This window comes from Buteo buteo, chromosome 1 (assembly GCF_964188355.1).
Source record: "Buteo buteo chromosome 1, bButBut1.hap1.1, whole genome shotgun sequence".
NCBI lineage: Eukaryota > Metazoa > Chordata > Aves > Accipitriformes > Accipitridae > Buteo > Buteo buteo.
The window spans coordinates 26,083,711-26,111,674 of NC_134171.1; the positions used below are offsets into that span (position 1 = coordinate 26,083,711).

Genomic DNA, 27,964 nt, shown 5'->3' on the forward strand with positions numbered 1-27,964 from the left:
CCATTTCAGGCGTAACAGCCATTTCAATAAAACAATAAAGAGCTTTAAATGCTAAAACTAATGCAATGGAAGTAAGAACAGCCAGATAAGGCACTGCTTTTCATTGCAGCCCCATTGGAGAGAACTTGTCTTGTAGCATGACTTCTTTGAAGGGTTTTACTCAGCTGAGTTGCCCCATTGCCTTTACGTGAACAGCTGTTCACATAAAATAAGGTGAAGATTTGATCCAGTGTTACAGTATAGCTAAAAGCAAATTTGGCTTAATCTCTTCCCCTGACATACTGAAGCCCAACAGAAGCGTACAGAGGGTGTCAGAGACAAGATGTATTTATGATTCAAATTGCAAGCTAATATTTGATGAAGTAGGAAAATGATTATTTGGATTTTCTATTTCATATATATGAAACTGAGGATGGATGGAAACTGCATGAAATCACTAGGAGAGCTGAAGGAACAGGATTTTTACTCACCATTACCACAACAACAAAGCAGATTTTGATGTGTTATATGCAGTACTTAGTGTAGTGTCCAGCCCTGTGGGGCCTTCTGTGGATCATTTTCTTGCTAATCATATTCAGTTTATCATTTATCATTTCATCTACAAGTTCTGCTCTAAACTGAGCTCCAACACCTTTTCTAAGGTTTATTTATTATATCAAAGCAATGGCTGTGACCTTCAGAATGTTGTACAATGGTGGGGTTTTTTTTGGTCTGCTTAGGAAACATATTTTCTCGGCTCTAATATCTTCCTTTACATTTTAAGGGTATTTTTTGCACGAGAAGAAATTAATAAACTTCAAGAGTTTTAAAACAGTTACAAGTCTGAAAACTACATAGTCACAGAAATTATTCATCTGTTTCATCATTTATAGCTTGGAGGACATAATAACAAAACCCATAAATGCGAAAGACTTTTTTTTGTAAAGCTTGCTACTTGTGATCTTTGGTTAGAAATTACTGCTGTATTTTCAATTAACATTGTATAAAATATTTTATAATATCACTTTCCATACGAGCAAGAAGAGTGAAACCGTTAAAAAGCTGGATATATATGGTAAATTAATATTTATTGTCATGTATTGAAATACATTTGTTTCAGACACCCTCTTTGACCAATACTCTTGTCTGCAGAGGTTAAAAAGGTAGTGCGGAAGCCAGATTCTTCTAGTTATTATATTTAACTACAAAGTGCCTGCTATGGGAGCTCGCAGTATTTTTGATACAAGATCAAGTAACATGGGTTCGGTTATTCTTCTTGTATGAAAAGAGACAAATCTTCAGCTGATGTTGATGAGTGTAACTCCCTGGAAGCCAGTAAGAGTTGTGCTGTTTTACAAGCAAGGATATGGTCCGCCGTGGGACAGTCCGCCTCTTCCCCCACCCCAAGGTCCATGTCTTTGCAGTGAATTGCACTGTAGGCTGTTGGCTGGTACTGAACAAGTAAGGGTAGAAGGAGAAAAGAATGCAAGTTGTCCATTTTTGCAAGGAACGCACTTCACGTTCATGGAACATTTTGCTGCAATGACTTGATGTATTTCTCCCAAACATCCTGGATAGGATATGAAGTTTTTCAGGCTTTGGGGCAGAGTAATCTTCTCCACTTACCTGGAGGTGTTGAACAGCTAGGCCTCATGCAGATCCATTCAACACAGTTAATTTAAATTTGTGGTGATTTCTTTTCTGCATCACTTTATAATGGGCATGTGCAAACGTTTTAACAAGTGTACTTGTAAGTAAAGTTCAGCTTTAGTTTTAGGGGTTATTCATAAACCTACGTTCGAGTAAAAGGGTAAATCTTGATGAGCAGACATTAATGATCTCTGATTAAGATCCTACAGTTTCTAAATTGATTCAAATGCCTAAAGCATTTGTTATTAAATTATTATTATTATTATTATTACTACTACTACTACTATTATTACTACTAAAAATAAATTCAGATTTTGTTTCTGATTCTCTGGTATTTATTACCACTATCTCTGGATAGCTGTATATTATTTTAAACTCTAATGCTCCCCTGGTGTTCTCCTTTTTTTCCTTGGCTTAACACAGGAATCCCTAACATGGGATCTGAGCTGCTGCTGAGGCAGTGCTCAGCATTTCGTGCTCTACTGCCGGAGGAAGAAGAGTGCTGCACTCTACGGGAACAGTGAGGAAGCAGCAGGTCTCTACTACTTCTACATGCTGCCTCGGATCCACTGGAGCATCTTCCTTCCTCAGAGCAGCTCTGGGTCCAACAGTGCCAAGAACTGGACTAGAAAACAGACTGCAAATCCCCAAAGTAGTAGGATTTGATCTAAAAAGAAGTAACGTAATTGGCACATTTGGCCTCTGTCATTACTTTTCTCAGTGTATTATTTCTAACTTCCTAGGTTGCATAACTACTTTGAAGAGCAAAAGGCAGAGACGTCCACATTGGTCATCAAAGTATCTTAAACCCTGGAAACTGCTTATAATTTGTTCTGACTTGCTTGAGATACATACAGAAGGCAAGCGACCATTAGATAAGTTAGAATTTACATTTTAAGTTACACAGATGACACGCTGTTTTTACCGATACTTTTTTTTAGATTATTTCAAATTACCTTAGAAATTGATAGGTTGGTGCAGTCCTACATCTTATACAAAGACTAAGAGACAAAGACAAAAGGTTACTAACGATTGCTATTTATTTTGTTAAGTCAATAAAAAGTGCATAGTACAAGCCCTTTATCCCAATCCAAGTACTCAGTAAAAGATTACTAGGAAACCGCAAATGGCACAGATGATTTTTTGTTTGGCATGATTCAGACATTTTAAACCACCGATTTACATTAGGTACATCACATCATCACTCTTCCTTTTTCAATCATGAACATTACAAGGCTAAGTGATCTGCAGACAATACATGAATACATATGATTTCTCATTTCAGAGTATAATAATTGTGTTAAGCAGACTCTAAAAATACTATTGTTTTAACAAAGTTCTAAGCTAAGGTATAATTGTAAACTTCCCTCTGTATTTCCCAAGTGGCTACAACTTGCATCTTTTACTAACCGAGCTTAAAACCCTCATTACAGAATTAATCATATCCTGAAGCTTCACATACCACTAATCTCTTCCACACTTCTCAAAATTTACCATAAACATCTGTAACCATGATACAATTATTTCATCGCAAACTACATCACTAAAGGCCAGATTTCTGCCACCCTTACTAAAGCTGCTACTAGTACATTATCTCAGAGTAGTCCCACAAACTTCAGTGCAACTACTTGATGAGTAAGGCACTATTTAACATGAATAAGAGTGGCAAAATACAGTCCTACAATTAGTTATTTTTATTTTAATTAAGAGTGGTGATCTGAAGGTTATTATCTTGGAGAGAGTATCTAAATTTAAAAGGCATACATTTTGATGTGGGATAGTGGCCTGGCTCTTTAGTAAAACATTTTACAATAAAATATTTCCAATGTTTTTTCTTTTACATAGAAAATTTAAAATAGCAATTTACATGAGGAAAGCAGACATGTATAAAATCACTGGGACAATTACTTAAGAGGAATTTCAAGCAAAGACAGTTCATCTAAATGTAAAACACAACATTACTCTGAACAAAAAGTTCATTTGCCAAGACTGCTAGAGCTGGGTGCACATGGTGAGTTTTATAAATACATACACAGACATTTAAGTAAAGCGAGACTGATCCTCACAAGTGAGGAGCATCTGCTGTAAATCTCACCAACTTCCAATAGGATGAGGAGTGGCACTCTGTCTGAAATGAAGCCTATTTTAGTTGGCTTTTTAATCAATTGGAAACCTGTTTTATGCATCCGATAGTGAAGAATTCTGGCCAAAATTCCTCAGAGAAAAGGTCACTGTAGGAGATTATATGTATCTCCTTGTTGGTTCAACAAAATGATGCTGTATTACTCGTTCTGTTCAAAACAGTATCCCAAACATAAATGTACACGGAAGGCAAAAAGCAAGCACAATCAGATTGCTTGTCCCAGTGACATCTTTACACAGTGTTTGTGGCCTGTACACCATTAGACGTAATAGGACAAATTCTCTCAGCTTCTCTGCTGCAGCTCCATTGCTTTACACGGCACTGCACTGATGTCACTGAGAGCACCTGGCCCAATCTTTTTTTTTTTTTAATTTTTTAATTTTTTACACATGCTCCTATGCTTGGGAGCACACAATTCCACAGAAATTCAAAGGGCAGTTACATCAAATTACAGAAGCCTTTCTTCAGGTCTACGCTGTACCTTTACAAGGAGGCTTAGCTGGCCTGCCATTTACCCTGAGGAGGAAAACCCTGCGTCTGTCAGCCATGGGATCTGATGTGAGATTTTTGTTAGAGCCTGTTAACACAAACCTTTATGCATCTAAACAGTCAGTCCCTTCAGCTCCGTAACCAAAGTCCCCATGAAATAAAGGTTTGTAGAGTAAGGCTTTGAACTCCCATATGTCTGTTCTACTGACCTTTATGGAAAGAAGCTTCATGTTGGTAAGATAAAAATGTTCTTTACATTATTCTCATCAATTTTTCAAATTGATCAAGAAAAATATACAGTGTTGCTTTTCTGTACATCTTTAAAATGTTCTTAAATTAATGTACATAAAAAAGTCATTCCCATTTGCTACAATGGGAGATGTGCACAGGTATGTGCACAGCCACACATACGCACACATAAACACACCACACATACAGACAAATATTAGAGGGAAAAGACATGCCATATGTAGTCACCTGCAAATTTGTTATTCTACAATTACAACCAGTAGATAAGGATGAAAATGTTAAGAACTGCTGATAACATACAGGTGAAAAAACCTGAATATCCAGTATATGGTCTATACCAAAAGTTGGTAACCTTGGTAACCTCTTGGTATGATTTCATCCTGTCCAATATACATTACATCACGGCTCAAAACTTGTTAAGATACCAATTATTAAAAGACTATACCAGGACAGAAAATTCTACCAAGTTCTTCTCACTAAATTTCTTGTTTCATAAAGTCTATAAGTAAACAAAACTGGTTTTGGAATACATTTTTTTGATAACACATTGAATAAGATATATAATTTATTAATGAAGAAGATTAAACTGATTTCTTTTTTGGTGGTATAATCTTTTGTGTTAAGTTCCCAATATGTATGTCAAAGCTTTGACAGTGGCAATTCTCACATTCACTTACGCGCGCGCGCGCGCGCGCACACACACATAGTATAATTCTAGTGGACAATCCATGCTTTTGCCAACACCCTGAAAACTATGTTAGTGGTCCAAAGACCAGACTAAAAGCTGCTCTGAGCCCAGGGCAAATAAAAAATAATTTCAATTTTTCACCACATAACTAAGCTAATAGTTGCAACCATAATATAACTCTTAAAAGCATACTGGAGAAAAAATATGGATTAATATGAAGAAAGGTCAGTAACCTTCCATTACTATAGGTGCACAGGGATTTTCTTTTTCTTTCAATGCATATCAGAAATCACTGCAAAGAAATGAAGATCATTGTGACAGAAAGAGACTGAGCGGAATGTCCACAGTAACAGTAACAACCAAAAAACCTCTGCAACACCTTATCATTATTCAAATTACAATCTACTAGGAATTGTAATAACATACAAAGCAAAAATTAACTTAAAATTGAAGTCGCAAAAAGCAGTTCATGAAGATAACTGCTGAATGATAATTCTGCTCTATATAAATCAGAAAAGAAAACAGTATTGAATGGGGTTTAGAAGTAATCTGGTCACTTTGTTCATTTGGTCGTGCAAGGTTTTAACTGCTGAACTTTTCCAATGCTGAACACTCTAGTCCACTGGTGGGGCTGGTGGTTCTTGTCCCTAGCAGTAAGGAAGGAGGAAAAGAAAGAAAAAACCCACATACAGTTTAGAATACACATACCCATAGAAACAGTGCTTCACATAAGAGCATTTAAAGAACTCAGAAGAGTTACATTGTGCTTTCTTTTAAGATCTTTCAGTATCTCTTTCAATATTCAGAGTAAATGCTCGTCAAAGAACAATACTGTTTCCTGCATTGATAGGGATTTTTCCATGACCCCACATCTAGGACAAAGACCACCTTCCCAGTTTCATGCTGTAATTTTGTTTACAGTCTTCTCTTAAAGCTGTGATTTTCCCCTTGTACATAAGAAGGCAGGAGGCAGTTCCAACTAGGGACAGCCAGTGTCCAGAGGACATTATGACCCACACTTAGTCACCCGTGCCTGCTCCATCCCCTGGCAGGCCTCACACTTGGCCTTCGTGATTGTACTTTCACTTTGGTTTTACTCACTTCCATTGCTAATGGAGTTCCAAGGAAATACAGGGAAAAAAATGTAAGGAAAAAATGACTGTAAGATAGTCTGTATTAAAACAAAATACATTTAAGCTATTGTACAGTTTCTCTGCCAGGCACTTGAAGATGTACTTACATTATGAGGGCTGCTTGGCTTTCCGGCTGTGTTGGATCCTCTCAGATTACTAGGTCTCAGTAAGAACAAGACAAGTGCAATCACCACCCAGGCCATCATTATCATGGCAAAGCTGATGCCATTGTCACTGGGGGAATTTGGTCCTGGCACTACAGACAAGGAAAACTCAAGTTATAATACAGAGTGCCAGCAGAGTTCTTTCCCCAAAATGAAAACAAAAATGCAACGTAAGTCTCAGAAAAAAACCTGAAATATTTTTCAGTTGGGTTTTCTGATTACTCTTTCCTTTTGGCTTTGAGACAAGTAATTCCTGGTTATCGTTACACTGTTTTATTATCACTTTTTTTATCCCTTTGAAAAGAGAATCTATTTCAAAAGATTTCACTGGAATTCTCAGAATGACCATGAATATTTTGTAGTTCACATTAACTCCTAATGAACTGGAGATGATAAACACACACTTTGTGTTTAAGAAATCAAACTTGATGCAAAATACATTTATGTGGGAAAAAACCCCCATCTGTATGTTGGTGTTTGTTCTTTGCCTCAAACATGTAAAAGAATAAGACTAAAGAGATGAAAGCTTAGACTCTGTTGTTAGGCCCCACGCAGAGAACATGCTAATTCTAGCAAGAAGGGAGCAAACTAATGGTTATAATTTTGTTGGCTACTCTGAGTTATTTGTTGAGAGTTTGTTTGAACAAGTGTCAGTGTCAATATGCCAGATCTCCATGACTGACCATCCAGGTCATGTAGTATTTCTGATAGCATCAAGGAAAATGTATCTGTCAGGAGGGGAAAAAATGCTGAGGAGGTACATGAAAAAGCGAAGCCCAGGAATACAATACAGAAATTTTACACCTAAATTTCCATACAGAATGGCTGAGACATCAAAGCATGGAAATAAAACTGAGAAAATCTCCTCAGACTGGAGATGGCTGGTTAGTCTTTTTGGATCAAGAAACTCTTGCAAATACCAGCACATTTGAAAACAATAACTTTTCTCCCTCTGAAACATAATTTCAAATAGTCAAACTGTAACTAATGTTGTCAGTTGAAGTGTAAACCAATGTACAGTTAATTACCTATGGTACTTGCATGGCTTCATTTACAATAGTATCTAAAGACCTAACATCTTCATTAATGATCTAGATGATCAAATACAAAGCTATAATGAATAACCTTCAGGAAGAGAAGAGCTGTTCTATTTTATTACTCAAGTTGAAAACTTTAACATGTGGGGAAATTCCACAGAGACACTCGTATCTGACAGATTTTTCAGTTGTCTCAACTCATTTGGATCATCTCATTATGGAGTCAAGTCTGGATTCAGTACCGGTTGGAAGTTGTTCTTATTTAACATTTGCTAGATGTCTTATACCCAGTGAGCTGCTGGAGTCATTTCTTCAAAGGTTAATGCTGATACCAAAGAACCACCCTTATCACTGTCATACAAGGTAGCATTTTTAACAGAGGCTCTTCCATGAAAATGGTTTCTTCATAACACACTTAAGACACAGCAGAGGGGCACTGTGGGGGAGCTTACAGCTATGCCATTCACAACACTGCTGTTCTGGGAATAAGACTTCATGAGTTGGGGCTGTGGGACTGATGTCCTTTACCAACATCACATGTATTCAAAAATGTCAAAGAAGAAAAAAATGTATTATAGAAGTTCATGCTTCTCACAGCACAAACACCACCGTTAACATGTATGAGCAAATGAAACTGCCATACATCTCTTGCCTTTTAAATGTCCAAAATATAGACATTTCAAAACTCAAGAAGTTGCTAATGTAGAGGAATTTTATTATTAGAAGCATGTACAATTACAAGTGATGATTCTTTTGGAGATCCAAGTGAATAACGTGTGCTGTATATGAGGAGAAGATATAGTGCAAAGAAAATACATGAGAATGCTACAGCCTGTAATTCATTAAACTCTTAACATATAATTGATTCAGAAAGCATATAGAATTGTGCAGGTAAAGAGTTTAGACCTGCAATTGTGTTGAGGGAAAATATTATTGTTATCAATATCATATATCAATATTTTAAATCTTGGATGACCTTTATATATGCAATCCAGTAAACTAGCATATAATTTGGCATGAAAAGAACAACTGCTTTATTATGGGGCTTCCAAACAACATTTAGAGCCACCCTGAGACTACCTTCAGCAGCACGTAAGACAGCCTTAGGTACCTGCTTTGGCACATATGTTCAGTAGAATATTCAAAATTCAGATTACCTGTTACACTGGATTCCCTGTACAATGCAAAGAAACAGGGACTGGTCAGACTGCCTTCTAGAATTTTTGCTGAACCATAGTGCACTCAGGGTCCGTGGTTAAACAGGAGTTCGGGTAAGTAAATGGTGCTAGGTCAGCTCATGCCACAGGTCAAGGAAGGGAGCAGAAGGAACCACAGAGGGAAACCACAGGCATTCGTGCAAGACAATTTCTTCCAGCCTGCGTTGTAATACAATTTAGATGGAACCAAATGTGCTGAAACATGTTCTAAACTAAGTTAAGCAAGACAACAGCTGATCTAACACAGCTTGGCCCTGTACTACCTACTCAAAGCATGCCAGATACTAAACCAGCCACAAGACTATTTACACTGTTCAAGAACTGTTAAACCCACATCTCTCACAAATGACCATGTGTTTTAATAAGGACGTGAGATATTTCAGAATCTGTTACTTTAATCTCTTAACATAAGGACATGAGGATAAGCAAAGTCTCACATAGCTGGGGTGAATCACACTTTTCAAAGCTGTGCATCACAAATCAAGAGAACGGACAAGAAGCTGTTTCAACTACTGGGAGCAATAATATGTAGAAGACAACAATCTTTTGCTACAAAGACCTCCATCACCGAGCTCACAAAATAATCAGATAAGACCAGCTTACAGATAAAGAACAGTTGAGTGAAGCTGAAACCAAGCAGGATGGAATTTACGCTGATGGGCAGAAGAAAAAAAAATTTTATTTTTAAGAGTTCACAGCCACAGTGCTTTTACCTATAATTGATATTTTTGCAGGTAATTTAGAAGTGGGTTTTGATTCCTTGAAGAATAAAGGCTATCCTATAAGAGCACCTGTCTATGATATTTTCTAATATTTCCAAATGGATAGAAGATCATCCTGTTCTGACCTCACAGATGAATGTTGCTCCCACCACTCATTTTGATGGATGGATCCGGTTATTAACCTCCAGTGCCTGGGAGACACCAACTAGTACAGAACACAGCAGTACATATTCCTGTGTCACTGAGTGACATGAAACTTATAGTCTCTAACCTGCCTTTCAACACAACAACGAATCCAGCCCAAGGTGTTTATTTTCAGAATATCTGGTCCCCTGGGCTCAGCATACCTATATATCCATACACTCCTGAATGAAGCCCGTGAGCAGTTCTGCCCCTGTGGTTACCTGGAATTTTTTACACCATGGCTGAATTATCTCTGTGCAGGAGGAAACTTTATGAGGAGCTGGTCTGAGATTGTGGGATGAAGTCCCATGGGAGCTAATGACTGTGGTGAATCCTATCTGTTGCTCCACATACGAGATACAGTTCTTTGGCTTGCTTTTTCCTACAGAAACAGAGACTAGGCCACATAAACTAGTCTTATCTCGGAGAGAAATGGGAAGGGAAAAAAAAATCTTCTGTGACAGATGTTTGCCACCTCATTTAATGTTCTACTAGATGGCAGTCAAATGACGAGTTTGGTAAAAATAACTTCTAAAGACTAAAAGTCAAGCACCTCCTGATTGTGCAACTGAGATCTCAAGAATACAATACTAAAATTAATAAATGCCCTTGCTAAATACTCCTTACATTAACTTAATTCTCCTCTTAAAGTGCTATTTTTCATTCAGAGTGAGGCTGTACTCTAAAGAAAAAGAGGAAAGATTGCATTTCTTTTACTGTAAAAGTGTATTCCATGTGGTGCTTTTTGTCTGCCCTTTCATGGTAGAAATATCTCCTTTTGGATCTTCAGCTTTTTACTGTTTAACATCTGCTTGTAGAAAGGCAAAAGCATGCTCTCTGACTTGTGCCGCCTTCTTTTCACAGTGTTTTTATCCCTGCAAGCTGACACTCTTAAAAGGCAGGGATAAGGAAACTGAAGAAAGCCAAAAAGGACTTGAGCAGAGGAAGGGAGAAGGGAATTACCAGAAAAGGGAGGGAATAGTTGGCAGACATTTCATTAGGTTGCTGTGACTCCCCTAAGTGACTACAACTTAAGATGAATCACAGATACGCATTCATGTTAAAATACATAAAAGTTTGGAAGCAGAGTAGACAACATTTGAGACAGTCATCGCTGACCATATTACAAGCCAGTAGAGCACTGCGAATAGTGTTGAAAATATCAATGTGGTAAATCCAGGTCACAACATCTGGGAATTGCTAGGAGACAGAGAAAAAACTCAGGCGGTGGCCCCTCATTTCCTTTGACATGGAAGGCTGACTGTGAAGGGCCATGAGCCATCAGAGCAGCTCAGTACCAGCTGGGGATCCTCCCTGGGCTGGATGAACCGCTGATACTGCAATTGCCACACACTTCAGAGAAATCTTCCCTGCTCCACTTGCATTAGACAGAATTCAGAAAAGAATTATCACGCTTATTCCTCATTTCAAGGGAAACAGTAAGATCTTCTGATTTGCTGAGCATAAACAATCCCAACAGAATATTAAATGTCTTGCATATTCAAAACTTGCAGCCTTTTTTCTCCAAGGCACCCACTGAAATGGAGGGAACAGTCACCAGACTCTGATACATACTTTACCGTCATGGCAGACACTCTGACAGAGAATCAGCAGAGGAACAGCCATCAAGCAGAGTGCCCAAATGCTCCTTGAAGTGGTGCTCATATCCTCATGTATGTAGGAGTACAAATCCAAAAGCACTGGTTCTGACCCTGGCAGGAAACTCTCTGCAGGGTAGTCACTACAATATAATGGTGCCAACAACCATAAATAAGAATTTAGAGCTAATAACATAAAAATGCGAATGAGAGAGCATTGGTGCTATTGCTTTGATCTGGCTCCAAAAACCAAAAAAAGATCTGAAATCAAGGGTTGAAAAAACAAAGTGTGCTCAGGAGGAATCGATGCAGGGTGTTTCTGAGAACTTCCAGCTGGTAGCAAGAGCATAACACATGATGCTGCTGTGACAGTGGCTGAACCACAGCCCTGACGTTTCCCAAAACAAAACCACAAACATCTCGTCAGTTATTCCACAACTGATGCAATTTAAGAATCTGTGTATGACAACATTCCCAGCTGTGCTTCCAGAAGGAAGATCAAATCCTGGGAATGAGCAAATGGGTGGGAGTGAAACAAGCTTCTTCGTGTCGAGGTCCTGAAATGAGGAATGAAACTCAGCAAGTAACAGGAAATGGAGCTGTGGGACCTAGGGAAGAGGAGACCCACCTCAAACATAAGCTCATCACGGTACAGCTCATCAGAACAGGATGAAGCAATGGACAGAAGACTGGTCCAGAATTGTTTTAATCTGTCTCTGAAAACATTTCTAGAAGCTTCTCCAGGCTCAATCTGTTTGTTTTTGCCTTTGACTCCTGGGAGTCTTACAGAGCTCATGTTGGCCCAAGCACAGAATCACAGAAGCATCACAAAATAATCTGACAAATAGGCAGTCAGTGTCATTGCATCAGCAGAAAAATACCTTTGCTGAAACTAAATTTAAGGCAATATAATAATGTAGGAGAGGATTTACTCTATAATTTTTGCTTTGGTTTTTGAAACAAACCACTGGTTTGGAACAATTGCTGCCAAACTGCTTGCATCTGCACAGACGGTTATTGCAAGGATCTCTTTCAGGATGGAAAGCTATTTGCCGCAAACCATTCACATCCCCACTGTACTATAGCTTGGTAGCATGAAAGCTATCCCACAAGCTTTGTGCCCACACATAACAGAACTTACTCATTTATACAGTCTTTAGCCTAAAAGCTTCATAAATATTGATGAGCCAAGACTCCCAAGGCTTGAGTGAGAATGACCTACAATCACTTGGTGTTGACTGTGGACCAAAGCTCAGAAAGCTGGACAGCCTGTCTGTGCCTACTTCTAATAAAGAAAATATTCTGCCTCCTGTCACCTGCCTCTTTCCCTCTCCTACATGTCTGTGATTTTAAAAAAACCCCACACATAGAAGTCTAAGGTGTGGGAGACGAAAAAGCCTCCCTAGGACAGGTGCATTTGGGAGAGGAAGGGTGCTGCAAGTCACAGATGCACAGCATAACTTGGAAAGCCCATAAAGAAAGAGTAAAGCCTGCAGCACTGTTATGGCACATGTGTGCCCCACTCTTTTTTTTCAGGGGTTATCTGGGAAAGCTCATTGCTTTTCCCCTTCAGCCCAACATGGCAATGAATCTGCGACTGTTTCACACTGGGAGGGCACAGTGCAAGTCCAAGCTAGATGTCCATCTCTAAACAGGTTTTACTAGGGAATGAAGAGGGAGACATGTAGAGGGAACATGAGAGTGAACGAAGGCATGCCCTCTCCCCGAGATCCCGGAAACCTTGACCGCACTGCTTTTAGACCTGTAGGAGACACAGGCACCAGCAGCTCTTGCTTCCAGGAACACTGCTTGGGTGCTCCCTGCTCCCTTCAAGCATTACAGTAGTCCTGATGCAGGCTAATTGAGTTCATATGCTCAACTGGTAAAGCAATATAGGAAAACCAGAACCACTTCATTTTTATTTATAAGCATTTGGTGATGTTCCATCTAGACCATGAAGAGTGTAGACAGCGCCTCAGGGCAAGCTTACGTTATTGCATAACCTTTGCACAGCTATGCTTCCTTGCAGATGCTGGTAATATTTGACTGTCCTAGTAATGCTCACCGTTTGGGAGAGTTTTTTAGATGTATTTAACAGCAAATTTCAAGGAAGTGTACACATCAGTACTCTGCTTCATTAACTACACAGCCAATGAGTCAAACAGAAATACAGTCATGGTGTAGGTCAACTTCTCAGTCAGAGCTGGCAGGGAATCTCCTCTTCCTCCCAGTGAAGCAGAATGTTCACAGTACTGACAGTAAGTCACTCAGCCCCAGCCATGAACATGTGTACGTGTGTGTGTGGGATCTGTGCTGGATATCCAGTCTTCACTGGTTAGGCTGCTATGACTGTAAGGGGGACAAATAAAGCCCTCTCCAAATTTTCTCCATAGGGAAAAATCGAAATCATCCTATCTGGAGGCCAATGGTAAGATTCAGCAATGCTTGGGGCCCTATCAATGGTCATGCTGTTATATTGATACCTCCAGCCTGCTCAGTACTGCTGCTTCCATACAATGCTTTCAATGTACAAATGTTCATCTGCATCACAGATTCTCAGAAATTACCTCCCTCACATAACAATTTTAGTACTGTAGTATTTGATTTCATGTAATATGTTCCTATAACATTAAATCAACTGCTACATTTTAAAGACCAGTCACACTGTATTTTAATTACTACTGTTTATTTTACTTATATGCACCTGATCTTGATAGTTACTCACATTCCTGAAGGCATTCTGTGTCTGTGCAGTACGACTGGGATTGTCTCAGCTGCAACAGAAAAAAAAAAAGGTGTGACAGTTAGCAATGTGACTTGGTCAGCTTTTACTGAAGTCATGATTTAGTATCATGTCAGAGCACAAGTTCAAGATAAGGAAGATTATAACTGATCCTTTACTGCATCGCACCTGGCTTATGGTGTGTGAAGAATCCCAGGTATGGAGGTAGTTTCTGAACACTGTTTACATAATACCTTTAAATCACCTGATTAAAGTGTTATTGCTTCCACACAGGTTGGAGCCACTGAATGCCTTTTAAAATTCAAGTTAAAAATCTATAGTGATACAGGCATTCTTAGATAAAGATATACTCTCTACATCCATTTGGGGGATTTATAATGGATAGGTGCTACCACTGTTATCTAGATCAAGTAATATTAAAATACTCTGTGATTACATAACAATACATGATCAGACTGTGATAAAGGTTGCACATAGAGAAGCCGAATTAAAATTTAATATTTAAACTTAGCAATTGCTATTTTTTCCACCTAATATCTTTTTTTAAAAGCAGATTTTAATATGTATTTTACTGGTTTTTCTCTTTACTGAGGGGTAAAATTTAAAATGCCTTTAGCAACTGTAATGACTATTTGCATTTACAGACTAGGTAAGCTTGCTAACTGCAACGAAAGTCAACACTGGATAACCTGCAAATCAGTATAACTATTTTACAGATGACAGAGTCAAAAAAGAAAGACAAATATCACATTCTTTATAAGGCACAGAGAGGTTAAGTGGATGGGATTTAATCTGCTGTATTATGGAAATAGGTTCTATCCCCTGCTTAGGTAAACTACACCAATTAATAATAAAAGTTGTAAAAAGTACAGAATTGTTATGGTGCTGTGGTTAGAACTGACATTTGCTTTTTGACAGGTTTTATGTCACAGCAGTGTCACAAATCCCAACACTTCTTGCCACAACAGGCTGATCTGTTTATTATCAGTGTAAATACACAAATGTAAAAGAGAAGAAAAGATGATGTTCCTTATGAAAGAAATACATGAATAATTTCTACAAACCCAATTTCCCCTTGTATTGGCATAACTAATTTGCTGTATGTAGTCATAATATTATGCAAAGCACATCAAGGAAACAGATGAGCAACCGAAGGAGGAAGATATTTGGAAAAGTTTAAGCTCCTTCCTTTATCATAATGATTTTCAATAACTGACGCATTTGAGAAAGAAAAAAAATGTAACTGGAGATTGATCACATTAATCCTTTCATTAATATATTAAGATCTGCTAGCAAATTTACTGAGATGACAAAGAAGTTCCTTAGGAAGTACTGGGAAGGCTGGATTTAACCTTTCAGCTATTTCTATAGTTAAAAACAACAGCAGGGGAAATTAAAACAAAAGACTTCTATTTGGCTTATTAAAAAAAATAATCTCTCAAACTATGTGTATTTCCTGTCCTTCTTATATAAAAGTAAAAGCTCATTTTATTTTTAAACTTTGGAAGTCATTCTCAAAGGGGAGGTTTTATGTTAGCAATAGTACCAATTTGGAATATCTGACACTGAGATTCCTGAACTGGGAAAACTGAATTATCACTATACTCGCATTTCAAAGAGATAAACAACATAATTAACTTCTGTTTATATAAGGGTTTAATCCTGGAGGGGGCGTAATTTATAATCCCTACTCTATAAAACACAGTTTGCAGATATTCTTCAACACAGAATGATGCCCAGAATTAAAATGGGTAATAGGTATATGATCAGAAATATCATACAGGTCAACAAGCATAGAGCATCCAGTTATCCCTCTGTCCCCAGGATGGCTAGTACTCATACAGCTTATCTAGTTTGACCAGATAGGCAACACTGCCTTGGGGTGTTCTAGCCACAAGACTAGTTGTCTTCCATTCTAAGTGTTACATCCTGTCCAAATACAACTTTTTTAAACCATGCAATTAAAGTTTCTATAAAAGCCATCTCAAAAATGGTGCATGCACTTTTTGTTGCTGTTAACATCCTGTTCTTTCACCTGTCTACCAGATGAGCTTCCACTGCTACTACAAAAAAAAGATTGAGCTCCAGCTTTGACTGACATGAATATGTTAACCACCAGAGAAGCTTATTCAGCAACAACAGAAAGACATTCCGGCTACAGCTATGCCTTTCTTGAAGAACAGTCTCAGGGGTGACCATGATCATACCATGCTTTGTCATTCACTGGCATCTCAACCATTTCTTCATTAAAAGCCTAAACATTGCCTGGAAATGCCTGTTGGCATAGTAGGCAACATGATTAAGACAAAGTAAGTATTAAATCCCTGAGATCCTGTGTGCCCCGAGGGTGCCATTTGATGTTAGAATTCTGCTTACAGGCTTGTTGACTGTAAGATACTGAGTTTTATGCCGTGGGCATCCTTGGTGACTTCTCAAAAGACGTGACAGGCTCCAAGACCTTAGAATGAAAAGTACTGCTGGAAACACCAATAATTGAAATACTTCAGTAAGCAAGAAGTCTAAAGAAAAAATACCATTAGGAGTTGCTCTGCAGACCTCTGCTGAAAAAATTCTCTTATATTAGACTGTACCCTGCAAATATGGAAAAAAGGTCTGCTTGTGTATGGAGGAACAATGTACAGAGTAACCTTTACAAAGTACAGAGCCATCTGTACTTTGATAATGGGGCTGTGCTTTCCAGAGGGCTTGGACAACAGATGCTCCCATTTTTTTCATGGGGATTTAGAAACTAACTGTACAAGGTAGGTTTAGAAACCTCAAATTATGTTGTGAAACAGTAACAAGAGAAAAGTATGAAAAAACTTCAATTTTTGTAAATTGTATGAAATACTTCTAAATTGCAAACAATACATAATCATATTAATCATGCAGACTTAAAGATCCCACCTAAAAAAATTACACTTCATAGTCTCTGCTACATTCATATCCAGCAATACAAATATTTCTTAGAAATATTTCTTAACTATTCCAGGTAATATAAAAATTTCTTAGAAATATTACTTGTGCTGGAGAAGATTTGGTCAGAACAGGACCACCCATAGACTCAAATAGGTTTTAAGAAGCCACAGATCACATGATAAAACCCACACTCAGTATCTTCTCATGCTTACTTCTCCTCCTGACTACAAGCACATGCAAAACCTCAGTATCCATGACCAGAAGCTCATGGCTCTGTAAGCCAGGGAGCCAAGTAACAAATCTGTTTTTAACAGCTCACTGGCAGGCTGCATATTGTTCTCTTGGGATGAAACATGGCAAATGACAGAAAACAAGCAGCAGAAAAACCAGGTTTTTCTCAATTTGCACGGGTGAACTAGATCCTAACTCTGTAACCCAATACAAATCTGATCCCTTGCGGTCACTCAATTAGTCAAAAGCTGAGAAACAGTTCTGGCACATGTATGAAATGCTTATGTAAGTTGAACGGCTGGGAATGGTAATATCTTTTGCTGAAACAAGAATGGTCCTTCTACCAATTAGCTCTCTCTTGATAACTACACCCTTAAGGGGCATAGCAACTGTTGGAAAAAGATTGAATGTGAGACATTTCAATCATCAGGTAATTGAAAAAAGACCAATTATCAGGGACTGGAAAGAAATAGTCTGTTATATTCAGATTTTCTGTTCCGATGTGTAGGGGGAGTTTGGATGAAAGTTTGTGGAATAATAGTAAAAAGTTGAACCAGACCTTCCCTGTTCTCAACAAAACCCTCAAAAAGACTTTCCAAATACACTCTATGTTTTTCAGACTGGGAACACTACAGAGTTGATGAGAAAAATCTGAATGGAGAAGTAATTCTTAGAATATGTTAACTCATATATACTTCAAGGCAATATTATTAATGGTGGTTTTGGTTTTATTCATATTTCAGAGATCCTTGTGTTGTCAAAAATGTGAATTGAGTGGAAGATTAATAGTTGACTGCCTGATCTGACACCTGCTAAAGTCAGCAACAGCCTTTTCATGTTTTTCAGTATATTCGGGAACAGGCCCTTAAAAAGAACACAGAAATTAGGTGAGTGAAACATCAGGACTTATTCAACAAAAGAAGACAAGAATGAAAAATGTTACAAACCTAAATATTTGTAGAAATTATTATTTTCTTCCATTTAAATGAAGATGATTATATCTGAATTTTAACATTCTCTGTGCAATTTGCCATCAAAATACAATAAATGGCTTAGTGCATGTGAGCCAAAAAATGAACTAATTTATCTTTTATTGTCCAAAATGAAGTAAACACAAATTGTAAACAGCATGAAAGCTAAAAGGGAGCTAAAAAGGATCCAAAATTTTCAGGTTTAATACAGTGCAAACTTGCAGGCAATACAAGTAAAAATACTAATTATAAATGTATGCATGCTATTTAAAATACAATCATGAACTTTGATTCCCCCCAAGAACATTTAAAATCTTGAATAGCTTAAGTCAAATAATTTAAATTAATAATCCCCACACCACAGGTACACTTGGTCAATATGAGTATTTGGTTTCTATGAAGCCCCTCATAAGTTCTTGGAACTGGGAGGCGCCAGTGGCTGAATTACAGTAAGTCAGTGTTCACTTACTGATGTATTTTGAATGTAAACCTAACACAATGCTGAGAAAAAAAGAATCATGGAATGGTTTGGGTTGGAAGGGACCTTAAAGATCATCTAGTTCTGACCCCCCTGCCAAGGGTAGGGACATCTTCCACTGGACTGGGTTGCTCAGAGCCCCATCCAACCCGGCCTTGAACACTTCCAGGGATGGGGCATCCACAACTTCTCTGGGCAAATTGTTCCAGTGTCTCACCACCCTCATGACAAAAAATTTCTTCCTTATGTCCAATCTAAATCTACCTTCTTTCAGTTTAAAACTGTTACCCCTTGTCCTATCACTACATGCCCTTGTAAAAAGTCCCTCTCTGGCTTTCTTGTAGGCCCCTTTAGGTACTGGAGGGCTGCTGTAAGGTCTCCCTGGAGCCTTCTCTTCTCCAGGCTGAACAACCCCAACTCTCTCAGCCTGTCCTCATAGGGGAGGTGCTCCAGACCTCTATCGTTTTTGTGGCCCTCCTCTGGACTCGCTCCAACAGGTGCATGTCCTTCTTATGTTGGGGCCCCAAGTTACTTCTAGTGGTAAGAGAGAAGAGGGCTTCTCCTCACTCTTTCCCCATGACACTCAAATTTTTTGCATTGCAAAAATAAAACCAGCACATTTAAAATGGCTCCCAGTTCAAATTTGAAATAGCTCTTCCTCCCCTTTTTTTTCCTTTTTCCAAAAGATACAGCTTTTAGCCCCGCTCACACTAACACAGCAGTGTTCAGATCCTGCTCCTTTGATGCTTTTAAACATGTCATCTTGTGGATCAACAGCATCTACCTACCCATCAAGCATACCTGAGACCTGCCTGTGTCCTGCTGCTACTCTTACAACAGAAGCCATGTTCTGATAGGACTCTGTACAGTTTTTAGCAATGAGAGCCACCACTTTTCACAATCCCCAGCTGTGAACAAAACATGAACAGTCACAGTGAAGGGACACTGCTATTGGCTTCTGGAAACTTTTTTATGAAGTCACTATATTAAGTAGTCTCTATTTTTTCATGTGCAAAGCTACTATGGGCATACAAACATGCCACTGTGTGGTGAAAACAGGGTGTGAACTTTTATTGCACGTTAGTTGCTCCACAAAATCACTGAAGTCCAAGTGAAATAGTAAGCCCAGTGAAACAGCTTCATCTAGCTAAACAGAGAACTTGTTTTTCCAATACAGTGACCTCAGCCACCGGGATCATTTCAGTCTTCCCATGAAAGAAGCTAAGTTGCTTTGCATTTACCACTCATCACAGATAGCTACTGTGGAGAAGGAAATTCAGACTTCTGCCTGCCTTCACAGTAACTTGTTCTTGTGTCAATTCCCTTGCTTCCTCTTCAGAGGAGTTTTCTGAAACTCTTCAGATGAGTTTTCAGAATTGGCTACCCCAGAGTTCAACAGTCTCACAAACCCTGGGACTGGTCGTGCAATCTCTGCTCAGACAAATTTATTTTTTTGTATTAAAGTCAATAGTGTCTTGCCTGAAAAAAGATTAACAGTTCCTATCCAGTATGAACACGTTTTCTTTTTTAGAGTTAAGTGTATTATTTAAGAGTTTAAAAAAAAAAAAAAAAAAAAGACAAAGCATACAAATATCAGGAAGATACCAATGATCAGACAGCTTACCAGTTTGTCATTTTTCAGAAGAAATAATGGCATAATTCCTGTCCAAAAGCACTTTCCAACACCAGAAATGATGTAATAAAGAGGTAACAAAACAAGAAGAACAGGACTAGTGGCAGGAGCACACTGCAATAATCAATGAAGACTAGTGTGAATGGCAGATGAAAGTAAATTGTTTAGGGATAATTAAAATAATTGCCTTTTAGAGTAACTTTTGAGACAGCTCAAAGCAGAAATAAGTCCTCAGAAGAGACGTGAATGAAAAATTAGCAAGTTCATGAGCCACATCAGGAAAATACCTCCACACAAAAAATTGTGATGGAAGAAAGCCCGGAGAGATGTGTGAAACAAACAGATAAATTAGGTACAAAGATAAGAGAGCAGAAATGGATAATGGTGGCAATGAAAAGAAAAGGATAGATAAGTAGGAAAGCAAGGACAAATAACTAACTTGATATGGTCATTCATCCCATGAATAAAAGTAAATTTAAAATGGAATCATAAAGACTGTTGATAGAAAATTTTATGTGATAACAAGGGCAAAATATCACCCCTTGTGAAAATACTTTTTTGCAATTTAGACCAGTTGTAAGCTCTGCTTTTTCTCTCCAACGATGCCAGAAGATGACAACACCATGGCATACTCCCGATTGCGTTCATATGCTTCTGGGTAATGAAATCATTGTTTAAGCTTTGTTGGCAGCCACGTCTGTTCTGTCCAAAGTATATAAACGATTTAGTAAACAACATGATAATAAATTGCTGCGGTAGGATAGGCCAGTGCTGAATACAAGCCAGGTTGCAAATTGAATTGTAGCATTATCTGTAGAGCTCAGATTTAAAGATGCAAAAAATGACACCTACATGCATTATTCTGCTACAAGCTGGCCAAGAGAAATAAGAGAAAAATAAGGGGAAAAGAGGGGCATACCGATGGCATTAAACTGTGTCTTAAACTACATTAGCTTCTCTTAGAGGAACAAATAAGGAAAAAGTGAATGCTGCTTTCCCCACTCCTATATTTCTATGAGCATATGCAGAATTAAAATCAAGTAAATGATTGTTCATACAAGGACAGAATAACAGTTTGCAATAAAAATATGGAGTTTGGTCCTGTGAAGTGACAAGTAATTTTCTCTTCCATGGCAAATCAGAGAGAGGGGTGGTTGGCACCTTTCAGAATAATATTCCTAGATGACAAACCAACTCTTAGGACCCAGAACCATCAGCCATTTATGACAGAGGGAGAACATTAACTCTCATACTGAAAGACATGAAATTTTATGGAGGAAGATGAAGCAGATAAACAAGTCAGAGGGATCACTGTGCAAATAGGAGCCCTGATTTGGGCAAGAACTCATTCTTCCCTTTATTTTCTCATTTCTCCTGGGATTGCTGTTTCACCTCAGTGACATATAGATCCCCCTTTTCCACACTTCCCTCGCTTTCCTACAATCGCAAGACTTCTACTGGTACTTCATTTTATAATTTTGCTGTGGTTGAGGACCTGTGGTATCACTGGCATCCTACTTTTAGTGAATGCAAAGCAGAATGAATTAGCAGAACAGGGAAAGTCAGGGAAAAGAAGATGAAGCAGTGTGATAGTCAGGATCATTACAAGCAGCTCACAGCACCTCTGACTACATGAAATACTAGACAACAAATGGATGAGATAGAATATTACATAGTATTAATACAGAGGCGCCTGAAAACATTCATGAACAACACACATAGATCTCCCAAGAGGGCATTAGCAAACTTTTATCTAAAATACAAAACCAGAATACATCTGGGTTTTTTGACCAAACAGTTGAGTTTCTTCTGTAAAGTGATGCATATTAGCAAATGAAAAGTGTACTCCCACGTAGGCAGCCTTGAGGAAAAGGCTTAGAACTACAAGTTCCAACACATCAGTACCGTTTGCTCTAAGTGTTGATTACATCCACATGTGGCCTGAGAGAAAAAGCACAATTTTCTCCTTTTTCCCTCAAATGAGATGGCTACAACACAGCTCTGATCATCAAACAGAGTTCAGCCATTCATAATACAGGTTATAGCTATTAATTACGTCTGGAATATCAAGCTGACAGAATTTTCAATGCATAATTTTCTGCACTGCTTGCAATACTGTCACACTATGCATGCTTTGAGATGGTCATAAGGCATGACTGAGATCTTTTATATATATATGTGTGTGTGTGTGTGTATATATATATATATATATATATATATATGTGTACTGGTTAAGAAGCAGCAGCTTCCAGCAAACTACAAAGCTCAGGAATGGGAAACACAAAGAATGACAGGCACTTTCAACTTTCAGTTAAGTCCTGATACCTTATCCCTTAGAGGAAAAAATGGTCTCCATGGGACATAAACCCAAGCAGACAACATTTTTCATGGCTTTTTTTTTTTTTTTTTTAATATCCACTTACCTGTCTAGAAAATAGCCTCCGTTTACACTGCTTGGTCTAGAACTAGTTTGTAGGTTAAAGACTACTAGCAGTGCATGAATTCTGTGATAGTTTGAGGGCCTTAACCTGTGCAACACCAGCACCTTGAGCATCCAGCAAAGGCAGGGAAATGGAAGTCAGCGCAGCAGGAGTGCTCAGGAACCGGCTCACACCCTGACGCTCCAACCTTGTGTTTTATTCTTTCGGCCCAGTGCCTTAGGAGGTGCATCAAGTCTTTTTCCCTGCATCTCAGAAGGATGATAGCTTCTTTGTCCTAATGGGCAACTTAAGGTTCAGCTGCTGGGAAAGATCGTTTCTGACCCAGCTTGAACGCCAAGAAATTGGGAATTGAAAGCACAGGTCTGGAAAAAAAAGGGGCAAGTGAGAGCAACATGCAGTTTTCTGCTCCTGGGGTGATTGGCTAAGAAGGGCTATAGACTAGAAGCAGTGACAACTACTATTAAAAAAGAAAATAAATTAGAAGGCAAATGCCGTGGAACCTGTGTAAGAAGTCTCCAGGACAACCTCCATATTTAGAAGGTCACTTTAAAGTTATCACAAATGTATTTGGTATAGTTCTGCTGTGCTTTCAGTAGAAGGCCACGTCAGTAGGGTAACTCACTTTTGCTGGTTGCCTGAGGGACTATTTAAGTCGGGCTTAGCTGTGCTGACATCTTGAGAGCTTTTCAACCATTTGCAGCACACAACATGGATCTATTTTAGTCATCTGTGTTTATTCTGTGCTGTTTGCACAAAGTCTCCCTCAGCCAAGATTCATGGCTATGCTGGATAGTATTTCAGACTATGCCAGTTTATAATAGCAAGACTCTAAAATGATCCGGCCAAGAGAATTACGTGGAACCTCAGTTGACAAAAAAGCGTTTCAACCAATTGTGTTGAAATAGTTTGAGAATTTGCAACTTTTGCTATAAAAATCTAGTGACACCTCAAAATACAAGAGAGATTAAAATAAAGAATGATTTGCTTTCTAACCCCCTGAGTTTTTGAGACATTCAAGCCTTCCGATATAGCAACATAACTAGACACGGGCCATTACTTTGCAATTAGCTACAGAAGAACAAAACACAAGGTTGTAATTCCCACAGAGGTTTGTAAGGCCATCAAATCTCTACAGCAGAAATGCTGGCAGTTTATCAAAATGGGTCCTTTTGTATTACAGAATTAGAAATGGTTTAGGTTAAAGAACATATTGCTCATTTTCATAGAAACTAGTATGAGAGAATGCTGAAGTCACAGTTTCTGTAAAGCAAATAATACTGTATCAGAAAGGGAAAAAAAAAGGACATTTACATCACACAAAGTTATGCGTGTTACTGCCTTGCTTTGACATTTCTGGCCACTCTAAGTAGTCATACGCAGGTCTCGGGCTTCATGGAAGATGCTCTATGTATGATTATCCCCTGCCACCACATACACTGTGTTTTCAGTTTAATTTTCAGACTTGATCTGAGCCTTGTGCTAAGATACTCCATGGATAAGCCGTGCTTACTCAGAGAGCATCAAAGTTCAGAGGAGTAACATAGTGCAATCAGATTTTTGTTTTACAAAAGAAGTGGAAAAAAGGGAAATAAAAAGTTTTAAATATAACATCATTCTTATCTAGAGATTTGCTATCTTCTGCCACAACTAAGACAGGAACCATTTCCTCTGGATACCACAGAATGTCCTTCACCGTGACTCTTTCAAACAACAGGCCCCTTGTCTGACAGAGAACCCCCATTAAAGTACTTGATGCCATTTGTTGTTCTTCATTCTTGAACTTTGGTTCCTCTTATCAAAATAAGTTTTGCAGATGGAGGAGACTGAACAGGAGATAAAGTCATACAAGCTAACAGACCTGTCATTGTCTTTTGACAACTCTTGTGCATCTGCAGAGGATGGAAAGTCTTGTGATATTTTTCTTCCATGCTTGCTTCCTCTTATGGAAGTTCCCAATTACCTACTATATCCATAGAGTAAACAGTGAGCCCAACATACAATAGTCAAATTGTTACACAACACCACCAAATCGTAACAGATGTTGCCATGGGTATTACATACTAGAAATTATGTTTATGAAGTCACAGCCAAAGACTCTAGATTTCTATTGTTTCCTAGGAATAGTTGAAAATCATAGTGTTTGTTTATTATTTACAGTGGCCATACTACAGAAGTTTACCATATGCGAAATTTTCATATTTTGACACCAAGGAGAACCCTGAAAAATCCACTTCTGGAAAATGATAGAACATTCAGCATAAGAGAATTCAATGCCACTTAAGTATGTATATATAAGTTCTAAGAACTGCGGGTATGAACAATATCTCCCAGTTAACCTAACAAGCAGCAAAAAATCTTTTACAAATATCACACGCATTAGAGACATACAGTCCACTGTCTATAAAATCTTTGTGGTATTATGAATTAAGAAGAAAAAAACCCCAACAAAACAAACCCCTGCTTAGTCAAGCAAAATGAAGGACAGAAAATCAAGCCATGCAGCTTAGTAAGAGTTAGGCTTTTTTAAAACAAACAGCTTTCTTGTTTGTAATTTTCTGTGGTGTTACAAATAGCAGAGAGGAAGAAGAGTTCAAATGAAATAGCTTTTCTTTTTTCATTGTATAAGCATTAATTGTAATGACAAGATGAACTGAAGCCTGCATTTCAAGTAGAGATTTAAACTATATGCTATATATAAAAAAAATATAATGTATTCATCCACAAATTGTACTTTGAATGCCAAATACATTTTCTAAGAATTTCAAAGTAAATACACCAATGAAATTAGAAATTAAAAGTAACGCACTGGGAATTAAAACCAGAACTTCAGGTTGTAGAGTCAGACTTTTTAACCTCTGCCTGACCTTGGCATAGCAGCTTCATTCAAATTTCCCATACAGTTAACTCTAACAGAAATCCTGTGTATCTGAATATGTATTTCTAACTCTACATGTAACAGTCATAACTGAATACATCATGCCTTCTTCAGTAGCAGAAGCCTTAACTCTTATCAGTGTTGTTCTATACAGGTATAAACAAATTAGCCTGTGAAGTTTACTTTAACCCAAATGCAAGTTATTAAAGTCTACATCAATCATGTGGGTTTTGCACAATGTCATTTCTGAACTGAAGAATCCTAAAAGTACATTTCTGGGCATCTCTTATAATTACAGTTACTCTGTTAAATTTGATCTTAACTATGAACTTCTGGATTTGCAATGCTCAGTCTGGAGGTAATGACAGCCACTTTGTTATGCAATTTGCTCCAAAACCCTGACAAGTACTCCCAACTACAACACATTCAAATGTGCTCTGGTGTGTTTTATACCTCTCTAGGTTAAAAAGAATCAACAATTAAGTAGGTATAGGGAACTATTCTGGGTATGCAGCATGTTTGGATATTTTTTTTCCTCCCCCAGGCTGAACAACCACAGATTGCCTAGCTTTCTTGTATTGCAATGGTTTTGGAGTAAAGGTTTTGAGGATCCAACTTTTAGAGGTAGTGGGTACCCAGTCTCCACTGAGACTTGCGGGGTTCAGCAACTTTGAGAACCGAAGTTCATGGGTTCCTTTTAAAACAAATAGTAAAATTCCTGTTTGCTTATGTTGTGTAAGATTGAGTGCAAAAACAGCAGCTTAGAAAGCAAACTCTTACTGAAGCATAAAAGTTACAGATGCAATAATGAAGGTTTAGCAAGGCCCCTGCTAAAATCATGCAACAGGTTACCTGAGGATACTCTGGCTGGTGACTGAGACTTTTGAGACTTTTCCTTTCTAGATTCTGCTCAATTATCCCAGCTAGTGATTTGCTCTTATAAATATTTAGGACCATCTGTTTTGCTTTTTAGGATAGATGAAATCTGGCATTTCCCCTTACTCCTCACAGTTTCAAGTGCTAATTGGTATGATCTTTTTAGAAGCCGGACACTGAGCAATAAACTCCATTCCTGCAACTACACAGGAACACTGTTAGACTGGTCTTGGTGACTGCCCAAGAGCGTGCACCTATGATGTGCTCCGTTTACATTCACAATGCAGGAACCAGTGTGCCTCCAGATGATCCATTTGCACCCACCTTACACTGCACAGAGCAGCCCAGGAACAAAATCTCACAGGCCTTTGTGGCACTTCTTCTTACTTTGGACACAACTCACCTACATCGTTCATACCTAGAATCCTCCAGCCACAACATAAGAACTGGCTGACTGGTGCCATTGCGTGTCAATATCTTCTAGCAAAAAAAAAGGAAAAGAAAAAATGCTGAATGGGGGTTGAAACTGAACCATACTGGTTCAGATTTGCATCCGACAAGCCTCAGAGGAAAGGGCAGCCAACATGCATCCTCCCTTCTCCCTCCCAAATTCCTGAAGCTTGGTCCTGGCGGTTCCTTTGTCACCACTCTAGCATGTGCCCAGAGGCCTCAAGGTCCAGAATCAACACAACTGTGGGATATGGTACAAATGTCATGTTGAGGACAAGAGGACAATCCTTCTTGGGAAAGAACATGTGTATGAGGGTCCACATGGGGGTAGCAGGGAGAGCTCAGAATATTTTGAAATTGTGCCTCTAACTGGGAAGCATGAGCTAGGATGGCTGGGCCGTGACGTAAAGGCTCCACAGAAGAGACAACTGTTCTGCACAGAAGCCTCAATTTTCGACGCCCTTGTGCCAACAGCATTGACCTTTAAACAGTGCGTAAGTAGACTGAAGGATGCGATTACACCCCTGTACTCAGCACTTTAAACCTGTATCTGGAATACTGCATCCAGTCTCAAGCTTCCCTACACAAGACATATTTACAGACTGAAGTGAATTCAGCAGGGGGTCACCAGGGGCTGGAGCACTTGCCCAGTAAGGAGAGGTTGAGGCAGCTGGGATTGCTGAGCGCAGAGAAGAGATAGCTTTGCAAGGATCTAACAGCAGCCCCCCAGTACTTACAAGGAGGTTACGGAGAGGACAGAGACAGGCTCTTCACAGTGCTGTATGGCAGAGAGTATGACACATTCAACTAGAACACCAGATGGAAAAAATTCTCTACCACAAGGACTGTCAAACATCGGAGCAGGTTGCCCCAAGAGGCTGTGGAACTGCTATCCTTGAAGCTTTTCACGACTCAGCTGGAAAGCAAGCCTTGGATGACCTGGTCTGAATTCACCGTTGATCCTGCTTTGAGCAGGAGGTCGGCCGAGATAACCTCCTGAAGTCCCTTCCACCCTGAACCATTCTGGTAACACCAGCAAATGGGCACATATCCCTTTCACTTCTTGCACCTCCATCCCCCAAACAAGCCTATTGC

General features: G+C 38.7%; 1 protein-coding gene across 2 annotated transcripts in view; it reads right to left on the reverse strand.

The window, feature by feature from the left end:
- Positions 1-2,651: 2,651 nt before the first annotated feature.
- SMIM14 (small integral membrane protein 14) overlaps positions 2,652-27,964 on the reverse strand; it is a 42,790-nt gene continuing 17,477 nt past the window's right edge. For both annotated transcript variants that reach the window (XM_075024667.1, XM_075024673.1), the window contains exons 3-5: positions 13,978-14,026; positions 6,439-6,587; positions 2,652-5,845 (exon numbers count right to left, since the gene is read on the reverse strand). In XM_075024667.1, coding sequence (XP_074880768.1) covers positions 5,813-5,845; positions 6,439-6,587; positions 13,978-14,026 — 231 coding nt within the window. In that variant the 3' untranslated portion in view covers positions 2,652-5,812. The remainder of the gene's footprint in view (positions 5,846-6,438; positions 6,588-13,977; positions 14,027-27,964) is intronic.